The sequence below is a fragment of the Mobula hypostoma genome, unplaced genomic scaffold (genome assembly GCF_963921235.1).
Source record: "Mobula hypostoma unplaced genomic scaffold, sMobHyp1.1 scaffold_95, whole genome shotgun sequence".
Lineage (NCBI taxonomy): Eukaryota > Metazoa > Chordata > Chondrichthyes > Myliobatiformes > Myliobatidae > Mobula > Mobula hypostoma.
Genome location: NW_026948255.1, coordinates 291,951 through 319,829, shown reverse-complemented (window position 1 = coordinate 319,829; position 27,879 = coordinate 291,951). Strand labels below are relative to the sequence as shown.

Genomic DNA, 27,879 nt, shown 5'->3' with positions numbered 1-27,879 from the left:
CTTTACTGCCCTCTCTAATCCCTCTCTCACCCTCTTCGCCCTGTATCCCAACCCTTTGTCACTCTCCTTTCTATATTCTTCCCTGTGTATCTTTAAATCTCTCTTCCTTGCTTTCTTTCTCCTCTCACCACTGTCAACTCTGTCCTTCGCCTTTCTATAGCCATTCCTCTCCTGTACCTCTCACATCATTTAAGCCCACTCTGTCACTCTACCCTCGCTTTCCCTCTCACCTGCATTCAGATATCCGGCATTCAAGAGCTCAAAGACTGGTGGGCTCTCCCCGAGCTCAAATTCACCACCTCACTCCCCCAAATCCGGTTGTTCACATATGTTTCTTCCAGTGTGACTCCTGATCATTGTCCTCCACCGCCTGCGCCGGCTGCCAACTGTGATGCAGAGTGACGTTTGCATGGAGTTCCACAACAGTATCGCTTAATCATCATGGACGTGAGTGAAATCGGCTCTCGCCTTGGATCCAGCACCCTGGTGAGGAAAGTGAGTATTACCGGGACCGAGCAAAATCCGCTCTCACCTCCGATCTGAACCGGCCTTTAAATTGTTTAAACAGCAGTGACTCGCACTAGGATCTGGCTACTGCCAACGGCTCGGGGCCTAGACTTTGCAGCCCAGCAACATGTTCCGGGCCCAGATTTTGCCACCAACCCCAAAACTGCTCTCAAGCTGTTCAACTCAGCTCGGCACCCAACGCGTTCCAACATCTCTCCCGGCTAGTTGTACGGGCATTGGAATTCCTCCTGCCCTGACTTCTCCTCTCCGAATGGTTCCCTGCATCTACAGCGATTTTGCACTCCAACCTAATCGATTTTGCATTCCACCACCCCGGCTCATTCCCCGAATTCATCCCGTCACCGCTCGTCCCTTCACTCTTTGTGGCGACAATTGAACACAATTAACCCAGAAAATGTATTTTTAGTAATGTTTTAGATAGATTCCTGCACTTTTTAATACCGGTGATCTATCAGATGCATCGTCCTCTTTCACCCATCGATTCCCGTGCCCAGCACTTTCACCAATCTTGTGTTTTGCTGGCCTGCATTCTCAGCAGCTGTGTCAGATCTTTCCCCCCTCCCGCTCAGAAACAGCATCAAGTTATCGTTTTTCCTGGGAGTTTGAGAGACGCAGTTGGATAACCATCCGCGGATGGAACGACCGATCAATCGAGGGAATGAAATTCTCCGACTTTCAAAGTTCCAAAGGACAAGTTTAATGTCAGAGAAATGTATACAATATACATCCTGAAATGTTGTTTTTCTTCGCAAAGCATCCACGAAAACAGAGAAGTGCCCCAAAGAATGAACGATAGTTAAACGTGAGAACCCAAAGTCCCGGCAGCAATCCCCTGACGCGGGTCACCGTCAGCGACAGCGATCCCCTTCTCCCACTCGCAAAATGTAACGCACATCGATACAATCACCGAGTCCAAGCGTGTGCTAAGCGATAGCAAGGGCACCGATCTTGCAGTTACTCCGGAAGTTTCGCATTTCATCGGAATTCGACAACACACTGGTTCTCTCTCCCCCTGCAAGGGAGAGGGAGGCGTCCTCCATCTTCACAGCGGGCAGGAGACATAACAACAACTCGCTGGTTTACGATCTTAAAAGTCCGTTTGGTCTGTGCCCGAAGATCGCAAAGAGCTCGGGTCTTCGGGCACACAGCAAAAGATTTTCCGGCCTCCCCGACGACATACGAGTGACACTGACCCTCGATCCGACCGTCTCCAGAGCCCCAAGATCTTAGGCTTCTGAACACGATCGAGACTCTCAGGGCAAACGTTTGGCATGTCGAATAGTGGCCAGTCGTGAAACCCTGAGAGTGGATGCCATTCCCTCAAAGAACCGAAGCTTGCGTGTAACAACAGGAATTCTGCAGATGCTGGAAATTCAAGCAACACACATCAAAGTTGCTGGTGAACGCAGCAGGCCAGGCAGCATCTATAGGAAGAGGCGCTGATAGCGAGTTTGAGTCAAAGTCTGGTCGAAAAGTTGAAGAGCCGAAGAAATCACAGATGGGGAGCAGTGAGAGATGGTTTCACTGAACTCCCGTCGAAGAGAGGATCTAAACTTCTTCGGTGTAGGCATCACCGGAAGAGGCTTCGCAGTAGTGAATTTAAACGCAAACAACAGGAATTCTGCAGATGCTGGAAATTCAAGCGTTGAAATTCTTGCGTGTAACTCCAGGTCAGCGTCTTCAAAAGAACCCTGAAAGGAAAAAAAAAGATATTAAGGTAGAAATGGAGCTGTTTCCGAAGATGCAAGCAAAGGAGGCACCATCATTCATTCTGAGCTTTACCCCACTCCATCGGTCAATGGAAGGTGAATTTATTTGGATTTAGCGTCTGCGGTTGAATAGCCGGAGAGGTGAGGGGAACCGGAGCAGCATATAGTGGGGTGAATGAAGCCACGTTGCAGTTGTATACAAGTCAAGTCGGGCTGTTCTTGGAATATTGCGTACAGTTCTGTTCGCCCCGATACAGTACGGATGTGTGGGCTTTGGAGAGTGTGCAGAAGGTTTCACTGGAATGCTGCCGCGATTAGAGGGCAAAGCGAGATTGGCAAAACTTAAACTGATTTCTCTGGAGAGGCGGAGACCTGAGGGAGGTTTATAAGATTGTGAGAAACACAGACAGAGTAAACAGTCGGTATCTTTTGTTCCCCGAGGTGGAAATCTCCGACACTGGAGGGCGTGCATGTTAGGCGAGAGGGAAAAAGAGCAAAGGAGGTGTGTCGTCAAATTCAGTGAGTAGTGGCCTCGGACCCCAGGATCTTTCCGTACATCAAAGGGCAACACCTCAATTTGTCCGGATGAAACTCCAACAGCCATTACTCCGCCCTGATCTGGAACTGACATATATCCCGCTGGATAATTTGGCAACCTTCTACACTGTCCAGAACGCCACCAATTATTGTGTCGTCTACAGTTTTACTAACCCATCCATCGAGAATATCATCCAGGTGATTTTGATATTCATCACAAACTAAGTAACTCCACTAATTACGGACCTCCAACCGAAAGATTCAAAGTACATTTATCATCAAAGACTGTGTACGTTATACAACCTTAAGATTTGTTTGTTCACGGGTAGCCGCAAAGCAAGAAACCCGAAAGAATCCAATAAAAGAAAAAAAAAATGAAGACCAACACTCAATGACCACAGAGAATGAGAAAAAAACACAGACACACACGAACAGGCAGACAATGGAAGGAAGCAACAACAGCATTCTGAACCAAATTGAGTCCTCGGATCCAAATCCCCAAAGCAGACCGGAGTAGGCCTGAAGCTTCGGAATTCAGTTCATCATACTAGCGGGGAAATCGCAGCAAAGTTCACAGATACCAAGCACAATAGGCGGAATAAGACCTTTCTACGTCTACCCGTTGTCTGGCATGGGAAAACCGAATCATATTCCAAATGACCAACTCACTCTGGATCCACTGTACCTTCAGAGTTCAGAAGAATTTAGTTGTTTTACCTGGTGCGCTGGAGACAGAGGGAATGACCTAAGAGAGGTTTATAAATCTCCGAGAGGCGTAGATAGAGTACAGAGACAATATACTTTGCTCCGCAGCACGGAAGTATCGAATATCTGATGAAGGCCCGAAATGTCGACTGTGTACTCTTCTCCAAAGATGCTATCTGGACTGCTGAGTTCCTCCTGCATTTTGTGTGTGTTCGTAACAGCAACGTTGCAGGAGGGTGAGTGGAGCAGAAGGATTTCTTCTGTCATCCCCACCTCATTCCACTCTCACCTCCTCCCTCCCACACACGAACGCGCACGCACGCACACACACTAACCCTCCTGCTCTAGAAGCCGATGATCGGGTCTGAGAGTTTCTTGTGTTTCTGCGTGCCTCCAAAGCAGGTATCTTGTCCGAGATTTGGGAGTGGGATAAAGATCTTGACATGGATGCATTCATCTCCGGGTCCAATATGAATCTGCGAAAGGAGGAAAATAGGGAGAGTGGATTTATTCGCGGATGCTCTCCAACACATATAATTTTCTGTCTCCGTGATACTTCTTCTCTCCTATGCCATGCCGCGTCTTCGGGATCGCCTTCTTATCTGCGCCAGTCCTCGTTTCCGTCACCCCCGCCCTCCTTACAACCGTCCCAGTCTCTGTCATCCCTCTGTCTCTGACACCCCTTATGGTCTCGGTCAGCTCCTCCCTCCCCTATGTCCCCTCCAAATCATAATGAACCCCCCCTCTCCCATGTCCATTCCATGTTTTCGTGGTTCCCTCCATTTCGCTCCTTCTACGATTCCATGATGCCTTCCTATATTTCGCACCTACCACCTCTCCATGACCTCTTCCTTCCAATTTGCCCCATCATCGTCTCTATCCCCTCCCTCCCCAGCCCTCTTCATGTTTTCATGACCCCCTTCCTCCATTTCAGCCCATTCTTGTTTCTCTGATTCCATACGTTAAGTCCACGCCTCCGTGATCTGCTTCATCCATTTCGCCCCCTCGTCATCTCCGTCACCAGCACCACCCCCCCCCCACCCTTCCACCGTGCTATGTTGTAAGGAGTTTACAGCTGCCGTTACCTTGATGTAATACATTGTCCCGGCAACCACCTGCGTACAGTACAACTTCGCGTCGTACTCCTTTAGCTTCATGTCCATATCTTTCTCCACAGCTGGCTTTACCTGGAGAGAGGACAAGTTCTGTCACACACGTCTCAGAGAGATGCCTGGGAAAGAGAGAGTAAGGAGGGAGAGAGAGCGCTGCATAAAATGAAGCACTCTTCCTCTCTTCCCACCCCCTTCTCGCCTCTCTCTCTTGTTATCTGACCATCTCCTACACTCTCCTTCCATGAACTCCACCTCTGTCCCCCCACTCTCTCCCTGACACAATGGTGTCAAGAAAACAACCTCACCCACAATATCGCAAAAACAAAGGAGCTGATTGTGGACGACAGTAGGAATGGAGACAGGCTAACCCCTATTGACATCAATGGATCTGGGGTAGAGAGGGTGAACAGCTTTCAGATCCTCGGCATAAGTATCACCCTCGACCTCACGTGTGCTGTACACACCGGCCGTGTGGTTAAAACAAAAGCACAACAACGCCTGTTTTACCTCAGGCTGTTGAAGAAGTTTGGTATGACTCCCCAAATCCTAAGAACTTTCTAACAACTGAGAACATCCTGACTGGCTGTATCACTGCCTGGTATGGGAACTATACTTCCCTCAATCGCAGGACTCTGCAGAGAGTGGTGCGGACAGCCCAGCGGATCACTGAGGACCCGAGTCACCCAACCACAAACTCTTCCAGTTTCTACCATCTGGGAGACTGTACCACAGCATAAATGCCAGGGCTAACAGGCTCCAGGACAGTTTCTTCCAGCTGACCATCAGACTGATTAATTCACGCTGATACAATCGTTATATTGTTAAATTGACTATCTGTTGCACATACTATTTATTACAAATTACTATAACCTGCACATTGCACATTCAGACTGAGAAGTAACACAAAGATTTTTTAGTTTCCATAGGTACATTTAAAGTCAGAGAAATGTATTCAGTATATATCCAGATTTTTTTCTTCGCAAACATACAGGAAAACAGAGGAGGGCCCCGAAGAATGAATGACAGTTAAGTGTTAGAACTCCAAAGCCTCCCACCCCAGCTCACAACCCCCACCCCCGCTGCCACGCACAAGCAGCAGCAAGGCAACGAGCCCCTCCCCCACCAGCAAAAATGCATCAGCGCTCACCGAGCACGCCGAACTCATCTTGCATGTAAAAAAATTAATAAATAATGTCATTTCAATTCAATTGAATTCTCTATCTTCTCTCTCTCTTCCCTTCACTTTCTACTCGTTTCCGCTCTCTTCACCACCCCCGTTCCAATCTCTCTCCACCTATCCCCCTCTTGCCGCAAACACTCACACTCCGCTCTCTATCCGCCCCACTTTCTCCTCCTTCTTTCCACTTCTCTCTCGTCTCCTCTATGCCTCCATTCTGAACCGCGCTCTCTCCAACCCCACCTTACTTTTTTTCTCTCTCAATCTGGGACCCTCTCTCTCTCTCTTCTCTCTCCTCGTTTCCCCCATCATCCCCTGAGCTTCCCTTTATCTTCACTTATTTCTCTGCTCTATTTTCACAGCCTCTCCAAGTAGCGCCTCATATCTCCTCTTCCCCTCTTCGAACTGTTCCTCTCTCTCTCCGCCTGTTACTGGCACGATCTGTGTCCCTCATATCTCCACACTCTCTCTCTCTCTCTCTCTCTCTCTCTCTCTCTCTCTCTCTCTCTCTCTCTCTCTCTCTCTCATTCTCGTCTTCCCCTGTCTCCTGGCTTCAGCCTGGCTCTTCCAATCTCAGCGCTCATACCGCTGTCTCCACCCCACTCTCTGCCTATTACTCCACACTCTTACTCTCCCGCTGCCTCCCCACCCCTATATTCGTTTCTTTCTCCCTCTTTCTTCTTTTCTCCCCGTCTATCCGCCCCTATCCTGCCACTATTTTCCCCAATCTCCTGCCCTGCCCCGTCTTCCTGGCCTCCGTGTCTCACCTGTAACCCTCTCCCTCACCTTAAAACCCCTTTGTCTCTTCTCCGCCCCTCACCCCTCTTCGCTGTCTAGCCCCCTTCCCCCTGTACGCTCCCTCCGCCCCTCAGAATTCCCACCTCCCAGACACCCATCTTCCCACTCCCTCCTCCTCTATTCCCGCGTCCCACGTCACTCTACCCTCTTCTTGAGTGTTGACGAGTGGAGGGAAGGAACACATCGGAAGACGGTGAGATGGGAGCGGAGGGAGTCACAGTCGAGGAGGGGGGAGTGGGAAGGAAGGCGGGGAGATAGACCGGGGAAGGCGTTGAAGGAGGGAGCACTAAAGGCAAGAGTGGGACAGAGAAATCAGGAAGGGCAAAAGGAGTGAGGAAAAGGAGACATATCGTAGCTGGAGGGGGAGAGGAGGAAATAGCGCCATGGGTAGGGGTAGCGCCTTGGACGAGGGAGATGGTTGGAGGAAGAAGGAAAACCGGAACAAGAACGTGTGTGCGGCAAGGACGGAGGTGAAGCAGTGAGCACCGAGGGAGAGGAAAGACGGATGGAGTGAAGGCAGACGGAAAGGGAGGAAGAGAGGAGTTTGAGTGAAACTGACCAGTTCAACGATTGCTTGTATATCGCCGTTGGCCTTCTTCGGTGAACTCAGCCCCCCCACAATCTGCTCAGTGCCTGTCTGTCCTTCCATGCCGCGTCTCTCCGATCTCTACCGCACCGTCTATCCTTTGCCTTTCTTCTGCCCGTACCTTTATAGACAGCCGCTACGTAATCCACGCTCCTCCTTCTACCCCCGGAGCAAATGAGCAGTCTGTGTGTGTTCTCAAGACTCAACCTCCCGCTCACCACTCCTCTCTCTCGCTTCCCCACTGTCCCTTCTCCCTTCGAACTCATCGCTTTCTCTTCTCTTTCTCCGCATCCCAACTCTCCCTTCTCACTCTCTCACTCCCCACTCCCCCTTTTCTCACTCCCGTTACTCATTCTCTCTTCTTTCTCTCTCATAACCTATTCACCCTACTCCATCTCCCTTTCCCGACGCTCCCTTCTCCCTCTCCCAATTACATTATCCGACGCTCACTCCAACTCTCTCTCCCAATTCCCACTCTCCCTTACAACACGCTGGAGGAACTCAGCAGGTGGGGCAGCATCCGTGGAAAAGATCGGTCGACGTTTCGGGCCGGACGAAGGTTTCCGGCCGAAACGTCGACCAATCTTTTCCACGGATGCTGCCCGACCTGCTAAGTTCCTCCAGCGTGTCGTGAGTGTTGCTTTGACCCCAGCATCTGCAGTTTATTTTGTGTTCCCACTCTCTCTGCTGTCTCCCCCAATCCCACTCTCCCTCCTCTCTCACGCTCTCCAATCTCTCTTTTCACTCCTCCAATATCCACTCGCATTCCTCTTCTGCCACTCCCCATTCTCCCTTCCCCAATTTCCACAATTCCTTTAATCTCTCCCTCTCCCCACTCTCAATGTTCTCTCTCCCGCTGCCCCCTTTCTCTTCTCAATCTCCCACACTCCACTCTCCTTTCTCTCTTTACCAGGCCCGATCCCCATTCTCTCTCCCGACTCCCCAGTTTCCCTTCTTTCTCACACATAACCCTCGCACCCTTCTTCCTCTCCCATTCCGCACTCTCACTCTCCCGTTCCCCAATGTCGCTGCTCGCTCGCCTGTTCCCCACTCTCACTTCTGCCTGTCATTGCCACTCCCTACTCCCTAATCTCTCTCTCCCATTCCGCACTACCCTACCCTCTCTTCCATTCCCCCTCGCGCTTCTTTCTCGTCTCTCTGCTTTCACCTTGTCTCCATTCTCCTCTCCTACTCTCCACTCCCCCTTCTACCTGTCCTGTTGAACACTCTCCCTTCTCTTTCTCGGTTTCCCCATTCTCCCTTCTCCCCTTCCCGTTGACCATTCCCTCTTCTCTCTCCCATTCCTATCTCTCCCTTCTCTTTCTTATACGCCCTACTCTCCTATCTCCCGCTTCCATTCCCACTCTCCCTTTCTCTCCCACTACCCACTCGGCCTTCTCCATCTAACACTCGCTACTGCCTTTCTCCATTCCCGTTCCACACTCTGTCTTCTCCTCCTCAGATTCTGTACTCTCCCGCACTCTCCATTGTCCCTTCTCTCCAGGTTCTCCATTCTCTCTTTTTCCCCCATGCACTCCCCTCTCTTCCTTCTTCCTCACCCACTCCCACTCTCCGTTTCTCCTCACCCAATTACTAGTTTAGCTTTTCCCTCATTCGTTCCACACTCTCCATTCCATTTCAATAATCCCCACTCTCCCTTCTCCCTCTCCCGTTCCCCACTCTCACTTTTCTCCTTCCCATTTCTCACTCTTCATTTCTCTTTCCCTTTCCTCACTTTCCTTCTCCAACTCCCCCATTCCATTCTCCCTCTCCCATTCAGCACTGTCCCTTCCCCCTTCTCACTCTACTTTTCCCCTTTCCCTCTCCCCAATCTCTCTTCTCTATGTCGTACTCGCCGGTCTCCCTTCTCCCACTCATCTTCCCCACTCTCACTTCTCGCTCTCCGCTGTCCACACTCCATTCTCAACCTCCCGTTCTTCACACTCCCTTCTCCTCTCCCGTTTCACAATCTCCATTCTCCTGTTTCTCACTCTCCCATATCCGTCTCCCACTCCCCACTCTCCCTTCACCCTCCCTACGCACCCACTCTCACTTCATTTTCCATTCTCGCTCTTCCACTCCCCTCTCAATTCTCCCGTTTACTCTCCCAAATTCCGATCTTTGCTTTCTATTCCCTACTGCCCACTTTCCCGTTTCCCTCTTCTACTCACTTTCCCTTTTCTCTCTCCCACAACCCATTTTCCCTTATGCCTCTCCCGTTCCCCATTCTCCCCACTCTTTCCCGTTCGACACAAAATGCCTTGCTCTCTCCTTCCCTACTCTCCCTTCTCAGTGTCCTACTCCCCGCTCTCTTTTTTTCCGTCTCCTGTTCCATACCGTCCCTGGTCCCTCCCACTGCCCCCTCCCCTTTCTCCCCAGTCTGCACTCTTCCTTCTTCCTCTTCTGTTCACCACTCTCGTCTTTTGCCTCCCACCACCCCCCCGCCACATTTTCCTTCTCCTTCCTCCACTCTCCACATTGAATTCTCACCCGTTCCCCCATCTCTTTTCTCGCTGTCCTGTTCTCCAGACTCACTTCCCTTTCTCCCATTCCCCACTCTCCTTACTCGCTCTCCCACTCCCCACTCTTCGTCCTCGCTCTCAAACTCACAACTCTCCCTTCTCTCCCACCGTCTCAGTACGCTTCCTTTTCTCTCTTCCGTTCTCACAATTGTCTTTCTCTCCCCTATTCCTAATTCTTCCCTCTCCCTTTTCCACTCGTCACTCTCTCTTCTATTTCTCGCCTTCGCCAATCTTTCTTCTACCTCTCCCGTTCCCCACTATCACGAGAGGGTGGGAGGGAGGGATTGGACGGCGGGATTCAGAGGGCGTGTGGATAGATGGAACTGAGGTGAGGGTGAGGGGAAGAGTTGGGAGGAATCGGGATGGACAGTAGGTGTGAAAGGGAGAGTGGAGGACTGAAAATGGAAAATGGGTGTGAAAGGGAGTGGGGGAAATGGAATAGAGAGGAGCTGAGAGAACTAGAGTGGGGAGATGGAATGGAGAGTGGGTGTGAGAAAGATGGGAAAACAGAAGGGAAAATATGTGTGAGAGGGAGAGTGGAAGGAGTGGAGTCACATTTTACACCAAAGTCACACACCACGGCCGGTGTGGTGTCACCTATTAGTCCATGTTCACCTAAGATGACCAGAGTGGTACTTTTTAACAGAAGAATATCCACCTTGGCGGTGTGGATTAGATGTTTCCATTGTACCTCATGTGGAGTCACTCTTTAGTCCAGGGTCACCCAGAATGGCCGGTGTGGAATCAATGTTTTCTCCAAGTTCATCCAAAATGCGTAGTGTGACTTCACGTTTTGTCCTAACCTCCCCCAGCCGATTTGCAATGGAGTTAATTTTTAACAGAAGGTCACCTAGCTCAGCCTGTGTAGAGTACATTTTAACCCCAATGTTACCCATCATGACAGAGTAGAGTCACATTTGCCCCCAATTTCACACACAACGGACAGTGTGGAATCACAGTTATACCAATGTCCCCCTCAATGGCCGGTGTGCAGTATTCTTTGCCCCTATAGCCACCCACAAGGTCAGGTGTCGAATTATTTTTCTTACCCCAAAGCCAACAAACATTTTCGGCGTGGAATCACTTTTTGCCCCAAGGTCATTCCCCATTGCCGGTGATGGACAGTTTTTGCCACAAGCCTGCGCAGCACGTTTTGTGTGGAATCAGTTCATACCTTAGGCTCGCACACCAGTGATGTCAGTTTTACCTGAATTTCTCCTAGCAGGGCCGCCGTGGAGTCATGTTTTACCCCAGAATCACAGGACATGGCCAGTGTGGTGTCACTTTTATATCCATGGTCAACTACCATGAATCCTGTGGAGTCACTATTTCCCCCAAGGTCACCCACCAGGGCCGGAGTGCAGTCTCTTTTCACCCCTTGTTCACCCAGCAGTGCTGGTGCGGGCTCATCATTAAGCCACGACACCCGCTGGGGCCGGTGAGGAGTCACGTTATACACAAAGGTCACCCAGAATGGCTAACGTCATTATTTTTTATCGCATTGACACCCACCACGGCCGGTGTGGAATAACTTTTTTTCCCCAATATCACCTAAAATAGAACATGGAACACTGCAGCACAGTTGTGCTCATCAAGCTAAAAGCAAATCAAAAACACTCAAACTCTGATCCCTCCTAACTACAGCACTCCATCTTCCTTATATCCATGTGCCTACCTAAACGTCTCTTAAATGCAGCTGATATATTTGCCTCTACCACCATATCGGGCAGCACATTACAGACATCCACCATTACTCCTCATATCTCCTTTGAACCGACGCCCTCTGGTATTAGACACTTGTACCCTGGGGAACGATACTCCCTGTTTATTCTATGCCTCTCACAATCTTGTAAACCACCTTCATATCTCCTCTCAAGTCTCTGCTACTCGCTCGATCCTTTCCTCCCCTCCTCAACCCCAGTCCCGCGCCTTCTCCCCATAACCTTTGATTCCGATCCAATCGTGAACCTAACAAGCACTACGTTAAATGCACCCAAGGATCTGGCCTCCACAGCTGCCTTTGGTAAAAAAAAATTCCACAAATGCACCACCCTCTGGCTAAAGTTATTTCTACGCATCACTGATTTAAATGGATGCTCGTCTCTCCTGAGACTGTCCCCCCTCGTCCTAGATGCCCCCAGCACGGGAAACATTCATTTCACATCTATTCTGGCAAAGCCTTTCAACATTTGAAAGGTTCCAATGAGAACACCCACTCCGTCCCACCCACATCTTTCTAACTTTCGGCGAGTACAGACCGGGAGCCATCAAACGTTACTCTTATGGATAACCCTTTCATTCCCGGAATCATCCTTGTGAACCTCCTCGGAACCCTCTCCAATGCCAGCACGTTATTTCTCAGATAAGGACCGCAAACTGTTCGCAATACTCAAGGTGAGCCTCACCAGTGCCTTATAAAGCCTCAGCAGAACATCCCTGCTCTTGTATTCTAGACCTCTTGAAACTAATAATAATCCTTCCTCATCACCGACTCAATCTGCAAGCTAACCCTTACAGATTCACAAGTTCCTTTACAGCTCAGATTTTTTGAATTTTGAAAATTGAAAATTGTCTGCTCATTTATTTCTCCTACCAAAGTGCATAATCATGCCACTTCTAAAATTATATTTCACGTGCTACTTTCATACCCATTCTTCTAATCTGTTATGTCCTTCTGCAGCCTGCCTGTTTCCTCAACACTACCTGCCCCTCCACCAGTCTTCATATCATCTGTAAACTTGGCAACAAAGCTTTCTATTCCGTTATCTAAATCATTTATATACAGTATAAAAAGAAGCGATCCCAACACTGGCCCCTGTGGAAAAACACGAATCACCGGCAGCCAACCAGAAAAGGGTCCTTTTATTCCTAGTCGCTGCCTGCTACCAATCAGCCAATGCTCTAACCATGTTACTGACTTTCATGTAGTACCATGGCACTTAACTTAGTAAGCAGCTTCACGAGTGATACCTTACCAAAGGTTTTATGTAAGTCGAAATATACAACACCCACTCCATCACCTTTTTCAACCCAATTTGTAATCTCCTCAATGAATTCTAACAAGTTCATCAGGCAAGATTTTCACTTCAGGAAACCATGCTGCCATTGTCCTATCTTGCCCTGTATCATCAAGTGCTCCATAACCGCATCCCGTCTCTTTCGTCAACTTATCAAATTCTCGATCGTTGGTAAGACATGACCTGCCATGCACAAATCATGTTGGCTCTCCTTAATTAGACCATGGGTTTCCCAATGCTCATATACCCTCTCCCAAATAATTTTCTCCAGCAATTTCCATACAAACGGCATGAGATTCCCTGGTCTATAGTTCCTAGGATTTCCTCTGGTTCCCTTATTAATTAGAGCTACACCATTGGCCACTTGCCACTCCTCCGGGACCTCACCTGTTACTAGAGAGGACATGAAGATCCTGGTCAAGGGCACAGCAATTTCGTCTCTTGCCCCTTTCAATAACCTGGGGTGAATCCCATTAGGTCCTGGGGACTTATCCACTTTGATATTCATTATGAGGCCAAATACTGATCTCCTGGTCTCCATATCCTTTTCCTTGGTAAATACTGAAGCGTGGTACGCAATAAGTACCTCACCTACATTCTCTGCATCCAAGCAAATGTTCCCCCCATTTTCCTTGAGTAGTCCCACAATCTTCCTGATTATCCTCTTGCTCTTGATGTATGAGTAGAATGCCTTGGGATTCATCTTTCAAATGTTGAAAGGCCTGGACAGATAGATGTGAAATGGATGTTTCCCATGCTGGAGGCTTACTGAAGCTTTACACACTTTTCTTTTTTCTTCTGGACTAACTTTATCAAAGTAAAATCTATTAATTCAGTGCATACATGCCACCACATACAACCCTGAGGTTCTTCTTCTGAGGGCATAGCAAATCTATAGAACAGTGTTTGTAATCTGTACACATCAAGAACTGTTAATTGTATACAAATTCTGCAAATGCAGATATAAATAAATAGCAATAAATAAAGAGCAGGAAATAGCAATATGACAGAGTCCTTAAATGAGTGCAATTATCTCTTTTTCTTTAGGAGTCTGATGGTTGAGGGGTAGTTACTGTTCTTGCACCTGCTGGTACAAGTCCTGAGGCACCTGTACCTTCTACCTGCAGCAGCAAGAAATGAGCATGGCCTGGGTCGTGAGCATCTCTGAAGATGAATGCTGCTTCCTATAGCACCATTTCATGCGGATGTGGTCAATGGTTGGGAGGGTTTCACCCGAGACGTACTGCGCTAAATCCACTACATTTTGTAATATTTTACACTCAAAGGCCTTGGTGCTTCCAAACCAGGTCATGATGCAGCCAGTCAGCACACTTTCCACCTTGAACCTGTTTGAATTTTGAACTTTTATTGGGTCTTGCCTAATGTCCTCGTAATTTGCCCTACTCCAGTTTAAAACACTCCTGCAAGGACCTTAGATATATATATTCCCTGTCTTTAGGTCAGTTAGGATCACTGCTTTATGTTAAGAATGTGAAATGTCAGAATAATAGTAGGGAGAATGATTTATTTCATCACTTTCGCAGTGGGTCAGAAGTTTACATACAGTTTGTTAGTATTTGGTAGCGTTGCCTTTAAGTTGTTTAACTTGGGTCAAACGTTTTGAGTCGCCTTGCACAAGCCTCTCACAGTAAGTTGCTGGAATTTTGTTCCATTCCTCCAGACAGAACTGATGTAACTGAGTCAGATTTTGTAGGCCTCCTTGCCCGCACAGGCTTTTTCAGTTCTTATCAAACTGAGCTTTCATAGTTTGCAAATTTACTTCCAGACCTGGCTTAGCATCCTCAGTGGACTGGAGCTTATCCCCCAGCTATTCCAACTGAGTCTTCATCTCTTCCATCTGTTGCTCCAGAGCACACTTTGACTTTTCCATATCATGTACACACTTTGCTACATTATCCTTGGAGCTGACAAGATCTTCCATCTCTGCACGCAGCAGCTTATTCATTTTATCCATCTCCTCATTATGCTCCATTGCTACCTCTAGGGCACTGGTTATTGACAGGGTCTTAGTCTTCTTCTTGCATGTTTCTGCCTGTGCGTGATCCCGCTCCTCTGCGTTCTTTAAGGAAATGCTCTTTTCCTCAGACAGCAACTGATCAAATTTCTTCTGTTTCTTTTCAAAATTGGAAACAATCTGCTATTGGTGGTCCAGGCCCACAAATACATCATCCAACTTCTGCTACAGATGGTTCTTGATCTTTTCCAATAATCATAAGTTGATGCTTTCTCTTCAAAGTCCTGAATTAAGAGCTCCATGTCTTTCTAATTCTTCTTCTTAGCCTCCTCCGCACATTCCGGAGATACAATGTTATCATCTTGGCACTTCTTTGATTCTGTCAACTGAGCCTGTAGGACAGTTAGTACTTCATTCTCGCATTGGTTCTTAGTAACGTCTTTATCTAGATAGTTCACCTAGTAATGTCCAGAACTAGTGAGCTCAAGAAACACTGGCTGTTGAAACATCATTGCTTGGTCATTCTTCATATCCAGTACTGCTCCTGCTTTCTTTACGGAAGATTTATTCAAGAGTAGTGGAATGTTAGAAAATGCTACATTTTGTCTGCCTTAGTTTTGTGGAATTTTCACTGTTTCAGTGGAATGTAAACCTTTCCATCTCCAGATTTGAATCCCTTGTAACTAGGTATATTTGTGTTCACCAGTTTCTGTACTTCATTCTGTTTTAGTTCACTTACATAGCATTGAAACCATTTTTCTCTCCACACAATGTGCGTGTGCATTCTGCATCAATAACAGCAGATGCTAGAGATTCTATCATCAAAATCTTTGCCTCGGATATCTCTGCATTAGTAATGATGCCTTCATAAACAATGTGGTATGCACTCTTCTACATCTTCAGATTTCTTATTTTGATCAGTTAGCCTAACTTGTACTGCTCTGTGCTAATAGTTTCTTGCCCAGTGGTAAGTATTTTGACAAACTGCACATTTCAATCTCCTACCATATTTGTTTATAGGATTTGTGTCAGGTAATGTGAACCTTGTCTGGTCACTCTGGGATCTACACTTGCTATACTTTTGTTTCTGCTCAGTGAAGTATGCCATTTTCTGACCCAAACTAATTCTGACTGTTATCGTAGTGGGCTTTTCTCCAAAAATCCTCTTCATTGCTGATTTCCTAGATGCAAATGTAACTTCTGTGCATGGAAATAGCCTAGCCGTCTGTCCTTTATGTCCAGACACACAGTATCCAGCAATTTACTTTATACTTTATACTTTATTGTCGCCAAACAATTGATAATAGAACGTACAATCATCACAGCGATATTTGATTCTGCGCTTCGCCGCTCCCTGGATTACAAATATTAAATATTAAAAATATTAGAAACAGTAAAATTAGTAAATATTATAAATTTAAATTAAAAATCATAAATAGAAAATAGAAAAATGGAAAGTAAGGTAGTGCAAAAAAACCGAGAGGCAGGTCCGGATATTTGGAGGGTACGGCCCAGATCCGGGTCAGGATCCGTTCAGCAGTCTTATCACAGTTGGAAAGAAGCTGTTCCCAATTCTGGTCGTACGAGTCTTCAGCTCCTGAGCCTTCTCCCAGAGGGAAGAGAGACGAAAAGTGTGTTGGCTGGGTGGGTTGTGTCCTTGATTATCCTGGCATCACTGCTTTGACAGCGTGCGGTGTAAAGTGAGTCCACGGACGGGTATTGGTTTGTGTGATGTGCTGCGCCGTGTTCACGATCGTCTGCAGCTTCTTTCGGTCTTGGACAGGACAATTTAAAAGCAAATACAGGGTAAGGAAGTTCCATTTTGTACTTACACACGTGACTGTACTTTTGTTCAAAATCAATAATAGTCATATTTTTAGAATTGTCACTGTAAATCTTGTCATATGCTTCATACAACCGATCATTTTCTTCCTTTAAGATAAAAACAGTCAAGTGTATTTGTTATTGCATTCATGTCATCTTTATTCAAGTCTTCTAATGAAATTCTCTTCCTGAAAGCAATAGCCAAGGCTTACTTCTTCCTCTGCAGTTCCATAATACAAGTCCATATTCCACTTTCATTTCTCCAGCATTCAGAAGGCTTGCTCCCATCAAATGCCGGTGGGATCCTATAATTGGAAACCATCCTCTGCTATCACTGTTAACGTCCAAACAACGACATATTTTTCTTTTGTTTCAACAACTTTTCTTTTAATGTCTCCATTCAATACCTGAGGGCCACCACCTTTACATCCCATAATCCCTCCTTCCACCTCCCACGTGCACATGCATAGCAGGGTGAGTGCACATCCATACTAAATACTTATATCATCCAAATGAACAGAACTCAGCAAATAGGTGTTTAAACAACCAGGTCTTGATGCATAAACACAAGTGCTGGAATAAAGGATTGGTGTGAATAGGTGAACACACGCGTAAGTCTGGAGGACTCATGGGGTCTTCGTGCAAAAGGTCAACTGTTTATTCTTTTCCATAGATGCTGCCTGGCCTGCTGAGTTCCTCCATCATTTTGTGTGGGATGCTTCGATTTCCAGCATTTGCAGATATTCTCTAATTAGTGTGAATATGTGTTTCAAAGGCCAGGCATGGGTGGGTACATCCAAGTCATTATAAATAGCATCAGTGTGAATATGCCAGGCTGAGCAAGCGACTCACAAACAGCCAGGAAACAGGACACTATTAATAGATGTTTGAAAGTCCAGGCCTAGAAAGGTACACACAAGTGTCTGGTATTTAGTGTTAGTGTGGGGAAATTCCTGAGGGTCAGCATGGATATGTTGCGACAGATGCCTGCACCAAGACCGCTCAGCTCTGAGGTCACTTATCTGAATCATGTACACAGAGGAGGCTTGCACTGAGCAGAAAAATGAAAGATATATCGCGATATTTTCCACGATACTTCTCAGCTGCAAAAGTGAAAACAGATTGACACAACATTATGGGCTGATGGTCAATAAATGTGATACTGTAATTTAAAAAAAGGACAAGGAGCTAATCAGCACTGGACACAAATACCTTTTGTATTCCTAATGGTTGTTCATCCATCATTGACGTCGATGAGGACCTCGACACCATTCTGATGATGATGGTGTCGAGACTAGCGCGTGATTTGGATTTAAGGGAGGGAGAGTTGCGCAGCGTCAGCCTCACTCTCTCTTCCCAATTCCCATCTGCATCCAGTGGCAAGACAGAGTTGAGACGGCAGGAGATGGGACTAGGCGCAGTGGATGACCAGGACATCTTCTGTGTCTTGTCCTGCTCTACACGTTCCACAACGCTTGCAGAGACCGCCTTCTTGACCGTTGGACCTTCCACTGGTCTCGTCCGCTCAGTCCGCCGGCGTCTGTCTTCACATGCTGGGATAGACAACTCCCTATCTCACCGAGGGTTTGAGACCCATCGGCTACTCTCACCTGGTTTAGCCGGCTTGTCGAAGCCGTTGCCCGGGGTGTGGCCGCTATCACATGCAAACAGCTGCGGGGAGCCACAGGTGAGAGCTGAGTGCCAGGTGGGGACCAAAGGTGGACTAACTGCCCTGAAAAGGACGCGACATGTTCCCCCACCAGAGGTGCTACCCCTCCCTGACATCCCATACACCCCTAATGACAACAAAGATGATCATTATGGCTGTGATGAAGGAAATGAAATTACTGACCACAACAATGACCAACCTCAGAAACGCACAGAAAACAATGAAGAGAAAACTTAAAAGAGCAAAATACCACCAGTTGATTTCAGGAAAAAATGCATTGTTCATTTGTGTATTTCAATGAGTTCAACCTTCATCCTTTTAAAATGAGAGGCACCTCCTGTCCCACCTCAGCTCATAGAACTGAAACATGAGCCTCTGAAGCAGACACATCATTTTTCAAAAGGTTAACACCTATATTTCAGCCATAACAGGTGAAGTTGAACATGGTGACAGGAAAGTTCTTACAAACATTTTCTCTGCAGGTATGGAACACATAAATTATGTTGAAGTTTGAGACAACAGCGACCAAGCTAAAATATGCGGGTGTGGGAACTAAATATTCCTCAAAATGTCGTGTTCAGAAAAGAGAGAAAGGGAAAACAAGATGACATTTAACAGAAAACAGAACAGCACAGTACAAGTACTTCTGCACATTATGTTCTGCAGACGTTTTAATCTACTCAACAACAATCCAACTATCTCCTAAAGCGCATTCCATGTTGTCTATCATGCATTGACTATCAAAGAGTTTCAAAATATCAGCCTGTATCACCACCAATGTCACCCACAACTCTCTGTGTAATGAACATATTCCTGACATTCCACACCTCAATACTTCGTTGAAATCATTGGAAAATCATGCCCCCTTGTATTAGCCATTTCTGCACTGGGAAAATTAAACAGAATACTGCAGTACTGGAGAAAATGAATGACTATGAGCAGATAATTTTCATCATCCAGCCCAGAATGTCCATGCCATCTACAATCCGTGGAACAACATGTGAAACTATTGAACCTGATACAACATTATTTCTCTGTGAAATTATTCCAAATTGTCCGACAAAACCTCAGATGTAAATTCTGAGAGGCTCTCTCTTATGCTTGGTTAGAAGGGGGGAGATTGAATAAGATCACCTCATACTCACCGTGAAGGGAGATTAAATATGGTCGCCTCATACTCACTGATGAGGGGAGATTGAATACAGTCAGCTCATACTCTCTGATGAGGTGAGATTGACTACGTTCGCCTCATGTTCCTTTCTGGAAAAAATGAAGAAGGTGCAAGACATGTGTATTCCAAAAGTGAAGATACACTCAAATGGTTACACAGTATAACTGCGGCTGACAAGGGAAGTCAAAGCTAATGAAAAAACAAAAGAGAGGGCTTACAAGAAAGTAAAATTTAGTGGGAAATAGAGAATTCAGAAGTTTTTAAAAACCTACAGAGAGCAACTAAAAGAATCAATAGAAGGGAAAAGATGAAATCTGAAAGCAAGCTAGCAAATAATATCAAAGTGGATAGTAAAAGCTCTCTCAAGCATGTAAAAAATAAAACAGATATGAGAGTCGATATAGGATCTCTAGAAATGAGGTCGGAGAAATAATAACGGGGGACAAGGAGATGGCTGATTAAGTAAATGAGTATTTTGCATCACTCCTCACTGTGAAAGGCACAAGCAGTGTGCCTGCTGTTGCAACGTGTGAAGGAAGAGAAGTGGGTGCAGTTACTGTTACGAGAGAGAAGGAACTCAAAACCTGAAAGACCTAGAAGTACATAAGTCACCCTGACCAGAGGGACTGCACCCTAGGGTTCTGAAAGAGGTAGCTTTGGAGATTGTGATGACATTAGAAATAATGTTTCAAAAATCATCGGACTGTGGCATGGTGCCAGATGACTGGAAATTGCCAATGTGACTCCACACTTTAAGAAAGGAGGAGGTTGGAGAAGTCACCAGGACCGGACGGGATGTACCACAGTCTACTGTGAGAAGCGAGAGAGGAGATTGCTGAGCCTCTGGCGATGATCTTTGCATCATAAATGAGGACGGGAGAAGTTCCGGAGGATTGGAGGGTGGCGGATGTTGTTCCCTTATTTAGGAAAGGGAGTAGAGGTAGCCCAGGAAATAATAGACCAGCGAGTTTTACTTCAGTGGTTGGTAAGTCAATGGAGAAGATCCTGAGAGGTAGGATTTACGAGCTTTTGGAGAGGCAAAATATGATTAGGAATAGTCAGCATTGCTTTAACAAAAGCAAATCGTGCATTACGAGCCTGATTGAATTTTTTGAGGCTGTGACTAAACACATTGATGAAGGTCGAGTAGTAGATGTAGTGCATATGGATTTCAACAAGGCAATTGACGAGGTACCCCATGCAAGGCTTATTGAGAAAGTAAGGAGGGATAGTTCCAAAGGGACATTGCTTTGTGGATATAGAACTGGCTTGCCCACAGAAGACAACGAGTGGTTGTAGACAGGTCATATTCTGCATGGAGGTCGTGACCAGTAGTGTGCCTCAGGGTTCTGTTGTTGGACCCCTACTATTCATAATTTTTATAAATGACCTGGATGAGGAAGTGGAGGGATGGGTTAGTAAGTTTACTGATGACACAAAAGCAGGGGTTCTTTTGTATAGTGTGGAGAGCTGTCAGAAATTACAGCAGGACATTGATATAGGATGCAAAACTGGGATGAGAAGTGGCAGATGGAGTTAAACCCAGAAAAGTGTGAGATGGGAGAATATAGTATTAATGGTAAGACTCTTGGCAGTGTGGAAGATCAGCAAGATCTTGGGATCCGAGTCCATAGGAAACTCAAAGCTGCTATGCAGGTTGACTCTGTGGTTAAGAAGGCATACAGTGCATTGGCCCTTATCAATCATGGTATTGAGTGTTAGAGCCGAGAGGTAATGTTGCAGCTATATAGGACCCTGGTCAGACCCCACTTGGAGTACTGTCCTCAGTTCTGGTCGCCTAACTACAGGAAGGATGTGAAAACCATAGAAAGGGTGCAGAGGAGATTTAAAAGGATGTTCCCTGGATTGGGGAGCATGCCTTTTGAAAATAGGTTGAGTAAACTCGGCCTTTTCTCCTTGGAGCAACGGAGAATGAGAGGTGACCTGATAGAGGTGTATAAGATGGTGAGGGCATTGACCATGTGGATAGTCAGAGGCTTTTTCCCAGCGCTGAAATGGCTAGCACATGAGGGCATAGTTTTAAGGTGCTCGGAAGTAGGTACAGAGGGGATGACAGGGGTTAGGTTTTTTCGCAGAGAGCGGAGAGTGCGTGCAATGGGCTGCCGGCAGCGACAGTGGAGGCAGAAACGAGAGGGTATTTTAAGAGACTCCTAGATAGATACATGGAGCTTAGAAAAACAGAGGGCTATGGGTTAGCCTAGGTAATTTCTAAGGTAAGAACATGTTAAGCACAGCTTTGTGGGCCAAAGGGCCTGCATTGTGCTGAAAGTTTTCTATGTTTGTTTTCCCAGCACATTGGGTGTATCTCCAACTTGTCCCGTCCTGTAAAGTTTTTAATAAGATCTGTTTTTTTTTTCTTCTCAATAGTTACAGGAATTTGAATCTCCAGGAAGAATGTGGTACAGTGGACATGTTTTGACAATACATTTACCTGGAACTGCCAAGAAAGGATTGTAAGTTTGATTTTTTGCCTCAGGGCGAGAATGGTGATAACAATTTCATGAGAACTGATATAATCAGCGGGATTTTCTGTATCCCGTCCAACAGTGCAACAATATTCCAATGAACAAACACTGAATGATACAGTCCAGAAACATGTCATTCATTTGTCATATAATGTCCCACAGAACTAATGCCATCTGCAAGTATATCTTCCCAACTAGTCATTCCCTGCGCATTCTCGACTGTAGTTGATCACCTCCTGTGCATGTCACCTCGTCTATGATATTTCAATGCTGGGACAAAAAGAAACAATTGTCTGTTCCATCTCTGACATTGTAATCTTAGAACTTTTGTTAAATCTCCCTTCAACCTCTGCAACTCCAGAGAAAACACGTTGTCCAATCTCTACTTCTAATCTATGTTGGGTCTCAACAAGCGTTACTCCCGCCCATTCATCTCCTCACTTACTAATATTCAAGGTCCCAAACAGCCCCCCAGATGAAGTGACACTTCGCCTGTGAATGTGTCAGTGTCACCGACTGTTTCCTGTCTCCCCTGCAGTGACTAGACTTGACACTGATTGGGGAACTGTTTTGTCCAGTGCTTTTACTCTATCCACTATGACAGATGATGCAGGGTTCACAAGAATGATTCTGGGAATGAAGGGGTTAACGTATCAGGAGTGTCTAACAGCTTTGAGCTTCTACTCACTGGAATTTGGAGAAATGTAAGGGGACCTCATTGAAATCTAACGAATGTTTAAAGGCCGAGTTAAGGTGGATGTGGAAAGAATGTTTCCTATGGTATGGGTATCCAGAACTGGAGGGCATTTCCTCAAAATTGAGGGGCGGCTATTTAGGACAGAGGTTAGGAGGAACGTTTTAGCCGGAGACGAGTGAATCTGTGATATACTCGGTGGAGTGTGGCATAATCAAAGTCCGTGGATAGATTTAAAGTGGAAATTGATTGTTTCCTGATTTGTCAGGACGACAAAGGATATGGGGAGAAGGTAAGTGGGATCTAGGGTCAGACATGAAGGACTGGCAGAGCAGACTCAATGGGCAGAATAGCCTCATTCTGCTCCTATGTCTTGAGGTCTTATGTACAGGATCTCCTGTTTCTACCCATTATAATTCCAATCCCCTTTCCCATTCCAACATACCTGTCCATGGCCTCCGCTACTGCCACAATGACACCACTCCCGGCTGGAGGAGTAAAACGTCATACTCCACTGCCCAGTTTCCAACCTTACAGAATGAACCTTGATTTTTCCCAAATTTGTGAATTTCAACCCCCATCCCCCTTCTCCCATTCTCCATTCTGTCTCCCCTCTCACCTCCACAAATCTCCATCGCCTTTATCAGGTACCCCTCTTCCTTGCCATTTTCCCATGGTCCACACATCTCTCCTATCAAATACCTTCTTCAGCCATTTATCTCTTCTCTGTATAACCTCCCAGCATCTTACGGCATGTCCCTTCCCCACCTACTCAGATTTCAGCTTGTATTCCTTCCCTTCCATTCCTATTCTCCCTGATTTCCTCTAACTGTCCAGTCCACAAAAGAGTCTCCACCTGCACCGCCGATTCATCATGCATCTCCATAGAGGGTGCCTGATTTGTTCAGTTCCTCCAGCTTTTGGTGTTCAGTACACGGATATAAAAATCACAAGACGCAACAATACAGCACAGATCCCTGCAGAACACCACAGGTCAGTGTCGTCCAGGCAGAATACCCTCTCTCTACAACCATCCTCTTGCCTTCTATGGATAAGCCAATCCAACCCTGTATCCACACAGCCCTGTCTCCCTGCATCCCATGCCTCCTGACCCTCTGAATGAGCTTACCATGAGGAACCTTATCAAATGCCTTGCTAATATACATATAAGCCACATCCGCTGCTCGAAATTCATCAACACACTTTGTAACACCCTCAAAGAATTCAATCCCGACGTTTACAAAGCGGTTATGATACTTGAAGACCTTGGTTGTAGGGAAACTTTGAATTAGTTAATTTCAGGTCTGAGAATAAGTGGAGATTTTATAATTGTGAAAAGGTTGTGAGGGGTATAGATAGCGTGACTGAAATTTTCTACTGAGATTGGGTGAAACTACCTGTCGAAATGGTGAGAGGTGAAGAATTGAAGGGAACATCATCACTGAGAGTTGATGTGTTTGTGGAATCAGCTCCCAGCAAAAGTTCAATTTAAACATTGATCAGAGTTTTGGGTGACTGCATGTGTGGGAGGTGTATGGTCCAGTATAGGTTGGTGGGACCAGGCAGAATAATAGACCGGCAAGGTCTGCATGGACTGAATGGCCTATTCTGTGTTGTAGTACTCAAATGAAGTTGGTAAGTCAATTGATTTCCAAAATCAATTAGACCACATGACCATAAGACATATAACAAAGATATCTACAACACATAACAGGCCCTTCAGCCCACAATGTTGAGCCAAACATGTAACCTTCTCTAGAATTTCCCTACCGGATTCCTTCGATTTTTCTGAGCTCCATGTACCTATCTAAGAATCTCATAAAAGATCCTATTGTATCCGCCCCTACCACCGACACTGGCAGTGCATTCCACGCACCCACAATCTCAGTGGAAAAGAAATCTTACCTCAACAATCCCCCTTGTACCTACTTCCAAGCACCATAAATCTATGACCCTTTGTCACATGGGGGTAGAATTAGTCCATTTGGTCCAACACCTCTGCTCAGCCATATCATCATGGCTGAATTATTCGTCCCTGCAATCTCTCACACATTGAGCAATGAAGAAATAATCAGCCTTTGCCTTAAATACACCCATTGATGAAAGCCCCACAGCCATCTGTGGGAAAGAATTTCATAGATTCACCACACTCTTGGTGAAAAAAAAATCTTCCTCATTTCCATTCAAAATTAATGTTCCTCTTGTCTGAGGCTGTGTACTCTGGTCTTTGGCTGCCAAACTAAACACCCTTTCTGCATCCAGTTTTACCTTTTTAACATTCCGGGGGTTTCTATAAGCGCGCCGCATTTTTCTAAATTCTAGTGAATACAGGTCCAGTGCATTTAAATGCTCTTTATATAAGCCTTTCATTGCAAAGTCAGTTTTGTGAACTTCTTTTGTACACTCCCCAATGTCAGCGCTTACTTTGCTCTATAACGGGCCCAAAACTACTTGAAACACTAGTGTGCTCTCACCAGCTCCTTGTAAACTTTTAATGGTGCATATTCGCCTTTATATCCTACTCCTCTTCAAATGAATGCTGACAATGTATTGGCCTTCATCACCACTGTCTCAACCTGCAAGTTAACCTTTAGGGAATCCTGCACAAGGGACACTGAGGTCCTTTTGTACCATGGATTTTTGAATTTTCTCACCTTTTTGAAAATAGTCCACACTATTATTCCTACAACCAAAATGCATGAACATATGTTTTCCAACACTGTATTCCATCTTCCACTGCTTTGCACATTCTTCTGATCTATCTAATTCCTTTGCAGTGAATCTGTGTCCTCAGCCTTATCTGTCCCTCTACCTACCTTCGTATTGTCTGCAAACTTGGCCATCAGGCATTAAGTCCATCATTCAAATCATTGACATACAACATGAATATAAATGATCCCAGCACAGACTGTTGTGGCAGAAAACCAGGAAAGGTTCCCTCTATTCCCATTCTTAGTCTGCTGCCAATCAGCCAATGCTTTATCTGTGCTAGTATTTTTCCTGTCATATCCTGCACCCTTATCCTGTTTAATAACCACAAAAGCCTTATGAAAATCGAAGTATACAACATCCACCGATACCACTTTGTACAACTTGCTCGTTATTTCCTCAACAAATTCCAACAGATATGCCAGGCAAGATTTTCCCCTAACAAAACTATGCAGACTTCGGCCTATTTTCACTTGTCCCTACAAGTACACCAAAACCTCATCCTTACTAATCGACTCTAACATCTTCCAACCACGGTGCTCAAGCTACAGTCTCCTTCCCATCTTGAAGACTAGGGTGACATTTGCAATTTTAGACTTTCAGACATTTAATCAACTCCCAACTCCCTTTGCACATCTGATTCCTCAATTTGCTCCAAGCTCCAAGGATGTCCACCAGTCAGGATATGCCCTCTTCTCCGCATTATATCTGGGAGTGGGATACTGGACATTTTTGGTCTGACCCCACCAGGTTACCCTACAACCATCAGGCTCCTGAACCAGTGTGGATAACCTAAATCACCAACAAATCTCAACTCTTTTCACAACCTACAGACTCACTTTCAAGGAGTCTGCAACTCAAGTTCGTCGTCATAAGTTTGTTATTTGAACCCTTTATTTTCCATGCACATTGGGTGTTTCTCCATCTTTGTCTCTTCCTGCAAAGTTTTTAATAAATTCTGTTCTGATTTTTGTTTCCTTCGAAACAGCTGCAAGTATTTGAATCTTCATGAAGTATGTGGTAATGTGTACGTGTTCTGACAGAAAATTCACCTGGAACTGTCAAGAAAGAAGTGTAGGTTTGATTTATTGCTATAATGTTACGAATGCTCGTGATGATTTGGCAAGAACTAATGCAATCAGCCAGATTTGCTGCATCCAGTCCAAGAGTGGAACAACATTCAGATGAACATCAGACTCTGAACAATACAGTCCAGGAACATGTCTGTAATTTATCATGTAATGCCTCACTAAACTAATGCCATCTGCGAATATATTGTCCTCATGTATCCATTCCCTGCACATTCATGAATGCACTTGATCACCTTCTGATCACCTCTGTCGTATTTGCCTCGTGTACCAGCCCTGGAAGGGCATTTCCTACACTCACCTCAATGTGTGAAGCAGGTTCTTTGAGCTGCACCACACAGCAATACCCAATTTTAAAGCAGCCTTCTCATGGGACAATGTACAATGGCCAATCAAACAAACAACAGGTACGCTTTTGCAATGTGGAAGGAAACCCAAGAAGCCGGTGAAAATCTGGTGGTGTCACAGGGAACCGGTTCCCTTTTCAGAAGGCCTTTGACAAGCTGCTGCAGATGAGGCTGCTCGGCAAGATAAGAGCTCATGGTATTCCAGGAAAGATGCGAACATGGATAGAGCATTGGCTGATCGGCAGGAAGCACGGAGTGGGAATAAAAGGAGCCTTTACTGATTGGCTGCTGATGACTAGTAATGTTCCCCATTGGTCTGTGTTGGGACCGATTCATTTTATGTTATATCTCAACAATTTGGATGATGAAATTGATTGCTTTGTGGCCAGGTTTGAAGATGGTAGGAAGATGGAGGGAAACGTAGGCAGTACTGAGGAAGCAGACGTTACAAGATTCACCCCTTGTAATAATGATCTCTAATGATCATAATAATGAGAATCTGTAATTACTGTCAAGTGCCTTTATTGTCCCAATGTTTGAACTCCTGAACTGACACAACCAAATAGCTTTGAGCTCACCAACTAATTTTCCTGGCCTTCCATGAACAGGCAAAGAACAGAAAATATAATACCAGTTAATAAGGACTATCTGCTGCTGCCTGCACATTCCTTCTAGTCCCATTTCAAGTCTCCACGTGTCCATAGGGCACTACACATCCCCAATAATCATTCTGCTTCAGAGTCACCTCCATCTGCACACTTGAAGCATCTGATTTTATGTTCATTTCTTAACAATTCAGATACTGCATTCCAGTGTCGTAAGAAGATTTCCTTGCGACATGACAAATTCCAATTGTGGACTAGGAACCCACTCTTCTCTACTTTCACAGACGGGCGATTCTTTAAAAGGCGCTGAAGAAGCAGACTTAAATATATTACATGCTCCTCATAAAAGTCCGAAAAACTCAAACTGTCATCGATGTACACAAACATGAACTTGTTGAACATTTCTCCCAGAATGTCTGACAGATAACTGGACTTTTCAAAACAGCCTGTTGGGGTTTTAAAAACTGCCTTCTAGTTGTCTTCTTCATGAAACAAATACATTTAGAAGCATTCCTCAACTTCAGTTTTATGAGAATAGTTGCCCTTTGCAGTAACTCAAATACTCTGTTAATTATGGAGAAGCATCTCCCCCTCCCCCTCCAACTTTCAAATCCCTTACT

General features: G+C 45.7%; 1 protein-coding gene and 1 long non-coding RNA gene across 7 annotated transcripts in view; one reads left to right on the top strand and one right to left on the bottom strand.

Annotated features, from left to right (window-relative positions):
* Nucleotides 1–64: 64 nt before the first annotated feature.
* LOC134342221 (uncharacterized) lies at nucleotides 65–27,873 on the top strand. Its single transcript, XR_010016984.1, has 3 exons — nucleotides 65–495; nucleotides 21,719–21,804; nucleotides 26,208–27,873. It is a non-coding gene; the product is annotated as an uncharacterized LOC134342221 (long non-coding RNA).
* Nucleotides 1,191–27,879, bottom strand: part of LOC134342216 (cystatin-B-like) — a 48,502-nt gene continuing 21,813 nt past the window's right edge. Inside the window, exons 1-6 of one of the 6 annotated variants that reach the window (XM_063040188.1) lie at nucleotides 7,126–7,301; nucleotides 5,739–5,756; nucleotides 4,565–4,666; nucleotides 3,815–3,955; nucleotides 2,194–2,219; nucleotides 1,197–1,874 (exon numbers count right to left, since the gene is read on the bottom strand). In XM_063040188.1, coding sequence (XP_062896258.1) covers nucleotides 3,824–3,955; nucleotides 4,565–4,666; nucleotides 5,739–5,756; nucleotides 7,126–7,215 — 342 coding nt within the window. In that variant the 5' untranslated portion in view covers nucleotides 7,216–7,301 and the 3' untranslated portion in view covers nucleotides 1,197–1,874; nucleotides 2,194–2,219; nucleotides 3,815–3,823. Of the gene's footprint in view, nucleotides 2,220–3,814; nucleotides 3,956–4,564; nucleotides 4,667–5,738; nucleotides 5,757–7,125; nucleotides 7,302–19,304; nucleotides 19,420–27,879 lie in introns of those variants that run through there. The other 5 variants (XM_063040187.1, XR_010016970.1, XR_010016968.1 and 2 more) reach the window with 5 other exon arrangements.